This window comes from Tetranychus urticae, chromosome 2 (assembly GCF_039701765.1).
Source record: "Tetranychus urticae isolate SD_2017Ah chromosome 2, NJAU_TeUrti_SD_1.0, whole genome shotgun sequence".
NCBI lineage: Eukaryota > Metazoa > Arthropoda > Arachnida > Trombidiformes > Tetranychidae > Tetranychus > Tetranychus urticae.
In genome coordinates this window covers 20,028,560-20,037,259 of record NC_142959.1, presented here as the reverse complement: position 1 = coordinate 20,037,259, position 8,700 = coordinate 20,028,560, and the positions used below count along the sequence as shown (strand labels likewise).

General features: G+C 32.1%; 1 protein-coding gene, 1 long non-coding RNA gene and 1 other non-coding gene across 3 annotated transcripts; 2 read left to right on the top strand and 1 right to left on the bottom strand.

The window, feature by feature from the left end:
* The first annotated feature begins 189 nt into the window (after nt 1–189).
* LOC112539990 (5S ribosomal RNA) lies at nt 190–308 on the top strand. The gene has a single exon (XR_003084031.2). It is a non-coding gene; the product is annotated as a 5S ribosomal RNA (ribosomal RNA).
* A 653-nt stretch (nt 309–961) lies between these two features.
* Nucleotides 962–1,747, top strand: LOC107370900 (uncharacterized). Its single transcript, XR_001570704.3, has 3 exons — nt 962–1,190; nt 1,265–1,515; nt 1,616–1,747. It is a non-coding gene; the product is annotated as an uncharacterized LOC107370900 (long non-coding RNA).
* Nucleotides 1,561–3,090, bottom strand: LOC107370884 (dual specificity protein phosphatase 21). The gene is made up of 2 exons (XM_015938846.3): nt 2,716–3,090; nt 1,561–2,552 (listed from the first exon to the last, which is right to left on the bottom strand). Exons 1-2 carry the CDS (start codon nt 3,001–3,003, stop codon nt 1,953–1,955), a joined length of 888 nt encoding a protein of 295 aa, XP_015794332.1. The 5' UTR covers nt 3,004–3,090; the 3' UTR covers nt 1,561–1,952.
* Nucleotides 3,091–8,700: the final 5,610 nt, after the last annotated feature.

Below are 8,700 nucleotides of genomic sequence, written 5' to 3'. Positions count from 1 at the left end.
ATCATGAAAATAGGTAGCATCGATAGTATTAAGGGTAAATTAGTATTTCTTCATTCGAGGGATTTGATTGAAAAGGTTTCTATGCACATTTCGCTAGAATTTAAAATTTGAGCTTAAAGAAAAAAATATTGGTATTGGCTATTGAAATAAGTGTTTATGTTTATATATCAGTATTGAGCCTTATTTATTGTCTACGACCACACCAGACTGAAAGCACCGGATCCCGTCCGATCTCCGAAGTTAAGCAGTTTCGGGCCGGGTTAGTACTTGGGAGGGAGACCACTTGGGAACCCCCGGTGTTGTAGACTTTTTTGTGTCATTTTATTATGAAATAACAAAATTAATCCAAATTGAAATAATATGATGGAAATGAATAGACGTTAAAAAATATTCAGATTTGCCAATTAATGTGCATCTTTTTTCATATCAATATAAACTACAATGTATAGAATAGCACTTTTTCATGAACACAGTTTTTATGGCCATTGATTTCGGGGAAATTTTGACAGAAAAATACCAAAACGGTATTAATATTAAAGATATATTACAATACAATAATTAATACAATAGATTAATAAGATATTTCCGACTTTAATTGCTAAATTTTACCATTTTATAAGTTATCGTCCGATATTTTCTCAAGAGTATCTTTCGAGAGCTTTTCAAAACTCATCTATCGAAAGGAGTCAACAGGATTTTAGGTCAATTTAACTTAAGATTCTTAGATTATGCAAGTGAAGTTTTCAGATGAAAAACTATCCAGCCGGTATTAATCGAGCACCAATATCAGAATAAATAAAAAGTTTGATTTCTGCTTTTTGACTAAAGTAGTTTGAGTTTTTGCGCTTTTTAGGGTATTGAGAAGATCTTGAGCAAATTTTTACTGTTACTTATGAAGATTTGAATGTGGCTCCATCTTCATTTCGAACAGTTATGAGACTGAAACTCGATGAAAATCAACAGAAACACGACTTGAAATAGCAAATTGAATAAAGTTAAATATTTTCATTCAATATCTATTTTCTTATTAATTGTTCCTGCAAATATTGTAATCAAACTTTAGAATTATGGTTTGTCCTTCTTGCTTTTTGGGCCCTGTTATGGTCATTTTGCTACTAATTTGGACCAAATATTTTCAACCAATATTCCAACCAATTCTTGATTCTTTATTTACAGTGAAAGAGGTTAAGGTTTGTATAAGTCTATTGAATCTATAATCTAGAAGATTTTACTGACCTTTGCTTTTAATATTTCATTTTCATAGAGTGCAAAAACGGGCGATGATAAATTAGAAGAACTGTCATCAAACAAGAGTAAAAAATCAACCAAAGCTGATTAAACCATTATTGGATTTTTCGCCTAATCCTTGTTCTCAACATTTTGGCCTGAACTGTTGCTTAAGCCTAACTGTTTAATGTCCCATATTGATGACAAATGTGAATCCTAGTTTTGGTATTTTCACAACGGTTTTTATACGCCGTGATTTAATGTCAAACATTGTTTATGTGGTAAAAGGTACAATAATATTGAAAAACATTTGAAATATTTAGTTGGAACGGAGACTTTTTAAAATTTAATCTTTATTAATTGAAATACTTGCATTCATGTTTTGCAGATACTGACCAATTGCATTCCAATTCCGTATTGGGCTTATTTCTTACCCAATGACAAATTACAATGTAACAACCAATAATCAGCGATTTTTGAATTTGTTCGTATCTAATGAAATATAGGTGAAATACAATGATTCTAGTTTTGGTTTTCACTAAGGCGTGCATTTATCACAATAAATTATGAAATAGAATCGAGTCGATTCGAGGAAAGAATCGTGGTAATTTGTCCAAAATGCTTGCAAATGTGTTAGAAAAGCAGTCTTGATTCAGATCGTCAATCTTAACCAGAATAAAATTTGTTGAGTGTGTCTAAAATTATGAGAGCAAATTATGACTCTATTATTCTTTAGAAATATGATCTAATGATGAATCGGTGAGTTTTTTTTCCTCTTCAGGTGAAACTGTAGATGATGAGTTAATAGTTGGAGATTCTTTTGAACTTTGGGCTGAATTTTGAGGCGTTGATGATTCATTTGTAACAATTGAGTTAGAATTTTCAGAAGTAGAAGCCATAGTAGATGGAGTAGCCGACTGTGCCGTTCTAAGATTAGCAGCTTTGACTTTGAGCGTTTCAAGAATAACAAATCTTTTATGTTCTTTTTCAAAAAAGTCAGGAATTTCTATTTGAACGTCATCTCTCAGAAGAGTCACCATTTTGACACTATTGCTGCCTAAGATTTTTTTCTCAAATGTAATCAATTGTTTGAAAAATCCATTGTTTGGTCTTATAACTCGACGTCGAGATTGGACATGGTTATAAGCATCATGGAGGGTCATTTTTTTGTACTTTATTAAATAGGCGATAACGAGAGATGCAGAGCGGGAAACACCAGCCACACAGTGCACCACAGCTCGACCTCCATTAGAAAGAATTGAGTATATTTTATCAGTTGCACTATCCAGATGTGATAATAAATCCTCAGTCGGCGAGTCATCAACCTAAATTTAAAATGAACCATCCATTGAATTATCAGTTTAAAAAAACAGAAAAATAATAACTCATTAAATTATTTTAACCTGTAAAGGGTAAGGTGGAAAATATAAACAGGTTGCAAATAAAAGCTGATGGTTACATTAAAACATTTACTGCAAATCAACTCACGGCAATTCGAAAACATTCAACTCCGGGTAGACGCCAATTAGGTGCTTCACGTGTGCAGTTGATAATATTGGTGATTTTGTTTTTGCGAAAATTATCAAATGTCATGCCACCAACTCCAGTGAGAAATAATCCATCAATAATTTGAGAAAATGCAGCGTAAGCTGGAGTCAACAGGATACTAAATTGTTGTAAATTTTCTTGATCGTTGGATCCAACTTGAGTCTGTTGAGATTGTGTTTGCCCATGGCGCTGTGGGGACGACGTTTTGTCCTTTTCCGGATTATTCATTAAAATTTAATAAAACTAAATACTAAACAAACGATTAAAAACAAAAAGCATAACACAATTAAAAATATTGTACGAGAGATTACTAACAGGAATAATTATCCTGTAAATTTAACAGGTGAAAAAAATGCTCAAAAAATCCAATAGATGGCGAAAATGGAAGTTGTGAAAATTTTTCTTAATTTTTAACAGCTAACAATTACAATTGTAGCTTCTGCTTTGAAATATTTCAATGTTATTTTAAATAACTAATTAACAGTTAAAACATCAAAACTTTTCGATTCTGTGTTTCATCTATAAACATTTAAAATTAATAAACGTGTTGGATAGACATTTACTGAAATAGTTGACCAGGAAATTTGCCTAACAAAGAGATCATTCGATCTTGTACGAGTGTTTTTTAATTGTCCAGCTAATCAATTTACATTCAAAGACTAGTCTAGTTGAATTGTGTTATTTAATTCTAACCTAGCATTGACTCACCAGTGATAGATGACAATGGAAATGTGTAAATTAATGGTAAGTGATCTGGAAATAAAATCGTATTAATCATGCGACTTGCTTCTAGGTAAACGGTAAAAGAGGGTGTTGAGAACACATTTTGTCTCACAGAAGGCACTTGATCAAATAGATATGAGATTAAATGGTTATTTAATCAGGACATTTGGTGATTTTGAAATATAAAGTGGCATTGGTTATAACTAATACAGTCAATGTAGTTGATTACTTTGTATTAGTTGTATCCATTGTTTCAAGCCTCAGCAACAGCCTTTAAGGATCAAGTGTATGTGTGTGTAACCTTTTGCATATAACATGAAGAGCCCAACAAAAAGTCTAACAGTTTTCTTTTTATTAACAAGTTTAATGTTTATCAACCTGTTACCCTGGTCAGTATCACAAGAAGATGACGACAACTCAGTGGATGTTGACAGCAGCGCTGACGATGATGAGGGGGAGGCCGATACTGTTGATGTTGGAGACGAAGATGATGAAACCTCCGATGATGATGAGGGAGAGCTGACTGATGAAGAAGATGAAGAACCCACCATCTTTATGAGCACAAGCCAATTAATTGCATTGATTCAAACGATAACTCGTTTAGTGGAGGAAAATTGCGGGTCCGACACAAAATATGATCCATTTCAAGATCCTGATGTAAACAAATACTGGCAATAAACAGTTAAAGCAAACAATCGATTGATCACTTATGAAAGCGAAACTGCAACTAAAAACTGCGACTGTTTGATGTCCATAAACTGATTTACTGAGCGATCAACCGGCTTCTATTGAAAAAATACTATTTTACCTCTAATTGAAATAATAAAGGATTTAATTGTAAAAATTAACTTTATTTTATTTCAACTAAAATGACTAATGTGACATTTATTCCCTTTGATTGGAAACTTTGCTTGGTTTATTCAACAGTCTTTGACTAACTGTTTTTGTTTTCTCACAATTGTCCCATACATGCACAAATTGAAACAAATACTCAAAAAGAAGTGGGCAAAAACGGGTAAAAATAGATTTCTTTCTCATTTAGACACAGTTGATTTGTATAAATATGAAAACTGCTTTCATTGGTGATATTTAAAAGTTTCTCTGATCATTAGTTTTCGAGAAAATCGAAATCGAAGTTGAAACTTGCAAAGCTTTTTGTGCAACTATGAAAGCAGATTTTTTTCTCGAAACTTATTTAATGATGTATGAAACCAGAAAATGATTTTATTTTGAGAAATAGAACTTTTCTTTTGATGCAAAACAAATTAGTCCGATTTTCAGTTAAACCGATCTATTTCTATGACCGTAAGAGTTAGCGATCTGAAACTTATTATTTGTCCATAAAGATTGTCGCTTCGCATCATGAATTGAATACTTTTATCAATTTAACAGTAGTTCTCTTTATTTTTGACATTGGCGTTGAAACTTTGAGCCTCGATATTTCGAGACTGGTTTCCCCCACAATCTCCATTCTTTCACTAATACACTTCTTTACTAATTAATTAGCCAATTTAATCCAATGAATTTCCATAAACGCATTTGGGTAATGCTGTTCGGCTTGTAAATGTGCAAGCAACAACTTATTCAAAGCAAGCTCATCTCAACCCATTTCTTATAAACCAATTTTCTGGTTAAACTTGCAAACGAGATGCAAAAAAGACGGCTAAAGACTCGAATATTTGGTTAAAGAGTTTAGACCTTGCAGGTTTGTAGGGAATTGAAAATTGAACCTATTGGTTCTATTAAATAATTCATCCGATTTACAGTTTTCTAGAAATTGAGGTCAAATTTGAAACTTCGATAGCCATTTCTTCAGCTATGGAAGCAGATTTTCTCATGAAACTCATTTTCCAGGGCCAACTTTTGATGGTAAACCAGAAAATGCACTTATTTTGAGAAATAAAATTTTCTTTTCAGAATGAAACAGAAAAGTTCGATTCAGAGTTAAACCGATCGATCTCTGTAACTGTATCAGTAGGAAAGCTAAAACTTATTATGCGTACAGAGAAATTGTTGTTTTACACCATGGGTTCAATACTTTTTTTCGCGCATCAACAGTTCACTTGGTTTTGGCCATTGGACATAAAACTTTCTGCCTCGATATTTCGAGAATGGCATCACCTACAATCATCATTCTTTCACTAATACACTTCTTTACTAATTAATAACTCAATTCAATATAATAACAGTTTATTAGCGCATTTTGGTTATGATTTTCGGGCTTTAAATGGACAAGAAACAACTTATTAAACAAATAAAACTCATATTAACACATAACTTGAAGAATAAACCAATTTTCTGGTTAAACTTAAAAATGAATTGTAAAAAGTGCTGCCAGAGACTCTGAAATTTGAGTAAAGAGTTTAGACTTGGTGGGTTTTGTAGGGACATAAGAACTGAGTCTATTGGTGCTATCAAATAATTATTCTGATAGATATTTTTCGAGAAAATCGAGGTCAAATTTGAAACTTCGATTCCCTTTTGTTTGGCTATGGAAGCAGCTTTTCTCATGAAACTCATTTTCCAGGGCTAAATTTTGATGGTAAACCAGAAAATGCACTTATTTTGATCAATAAAATTTACTGTCCAAAATAAAGCACATAAGTTCGATTTTTACTTAAACCGATCGATCTCTGTGACCGTATTAGTTAGCGAGCTGAAACTCATTATTCGTGGATAAAAATTGTTGGGTGACATTATGAATTGAATAATTTTTTCCATTCACCAACTGTTCTCTAGATATCCGTCATTTACCTAAAAACTTTGGACCTCAATAGTTCGACAATGGTATCACCTACAATCACCAATTTTTGACAAAGAATTAGATTTTATGATGGACCATAATATATTGAAATTTTAGATACTTCAAGAAGCTACAAATTAAGTTATAATACTGTATTAGTTAGGTTAGCAGATTTGATACCAGATTAACAGAAGTAAATGTTTACTTATCATCTGTTAGAAGAATATACATTATTTAATGAATTAGATGTAACTTTTTCGGGTTTCTGTCATATCATGTTATAGCTTATAACAAAAACTATTGATTGATTAAAGAATGACGATTGTAGGTGATACCATTGTCGAACTATTGAGGTCCAAAGTTTTTAGGTAAATGACGGATATCTAGAGAACAGTTGGTGAATGGAAAAAATTATTCAATTCATAATGTCACCCAACAATTTTTATCCACGAATAATGAGTTTCAGCTCGCTAACTAATACGGTCACAGAGATCGATCGGTTTAAGTAAAAATCGAACTTATGTGCTTTATTTTGGACAGTAAATTTTATTGATCAAAATAAGTGCATTTTCTGGTTTACCATCAAAATTTAGCCCTGGAAAATGAGTTTCATGAGAAAAGCTGCTTCCATAGCCAAACAAAAGGGAATCGAAGTTTCAAATTTGACCTCGATTTTCTCGAAAAATATCTATCAGAATAATTATTTGATAGCACCAATAGACTCAGTTCTTATGTCCCTACAAAACCCACCAAGTCTAAACTCTTTACTCAAATTTCAGAGTCTCTGGCAGCACTTTTTACAATTCATTTTTAAGTTTAACCAGAAAATTGGTTTATTCTTCAAGTTATGTGTTAATATGAGTTTTATTTGTTTAATAAGTTGTTTCTTGTCCATTTAAAGCCCGAAAATCATAACCAAAATGCGCTAATAAACTGTTATTATATTGAATTGAGTTATTAATTAGTAAAGAAGTGTATTAGTGAAAGAATGATGATTGTAGGTGATGCCATTCTCGAAATATCGAGGCAGAAAGTTTTATGTCCAATGGCCAAAACCAAGTGAACTGTTGATGCGCGAAAAAAAGTATTGAACCCATGGTGTAAAACAACAATTTCTCTGTACGCATAATAAGTTTTAGCTTTCCTACTGATACAGTTACAGAGATCGATCGGTTTAACTCTGAATCGAACTTTTCTGTTTCATTCTGAAAAGAAAATTTTATTTCTCAAAATAAGTGCATTTTCTGGTTTACCATCAAAAGTTGGCCCTGGAAAATGAGTTTCATGAGAAAATCTGCTTCCATAGCTGAAGAAATGGCTATCGAAGTTTCAAATTTGACCTCAATTTCTAGAAAACTGTAAATCGGATGAATTATTTAATAGAACCAATAGGTTCAATTTTCAATTCCCTACAAACCTGCAAGGTCTAAACTCTTTAACCAAATATTCGAGTCTTTAGCCGTCTTTTTTGCATCTCGTTTGCAAGTTTAACCAGAAAATTGGTTTATAAGAAATGGGTTGAGATGAGCTTGCTTTGAATAAGTTGTTGCTTGCACATTTACAAGCCGAACAGCATTACCCAAATGCGTTTATGGAAATTCATTGGATTAAATTGGCTAATTAATTAGTAAAGAAGTGTATTAGTGAAAGAATGGAGATTGTGGGGGAAACCAGTCTCGAAATATCGAGGCTCAAAGTTTCAACGCCAATGTCAAAAATAAAGAGAACTACTGTTAAATTGATAAAAGTATTCAATTCATGATGCGAAGCGACAATCTTTATGGACAAATAATAAGTTTCAGATCGCTAACTCTTACGGTCATAGAAATAGATCGGTTTAACTGAAAATCGGACTAATTTGTTTTGCATCAAAAGAAAAGTTCTATTTCTCAAAATAAAATCATTTTCTGGTTGTTCATAAAAAGATACATCATTAAATAAGTTTCGAGAAAAAAATCTGCTTTCATAGTTGCACAAAAAGCTTTGCAAGTTTCAACTTCGATTTCGATTTTCTCGAAAACTAACGATCGGAGAAACTTTCAAATTGCACAAATGGACTCAGTTTTTATATCCCTACAAATCAACTGTGTCTAAATTTGAGGCAAAGTAATTTTTACCCGTTTTTTGCCCACTTCTCATTTAATATTTGTTTCAATTTGTGCATTAATGTGACGATTGTGTCAAGTAAATTATTGGAGGTTTATTGCGTTTAGCTGGGGAATCAATGGCTTAATTATTAAACTAGATAATTTTGGATATTAACACAAATCCTTTCAAACTCTTCGAAGTGTTAACTTGATTAGTTTTTTGATGAAACAACTGTTCTGTCTTGTCTGGCTGTAAGTACCATTTATTTTAATAATGCAGATAAATAAACAATAAATGTGTTGAATAATTTATATTTTGATGAGTCTAGCAAAATCATCAAAAGATCAAATAGTCTCAAATGTTTATTCGAT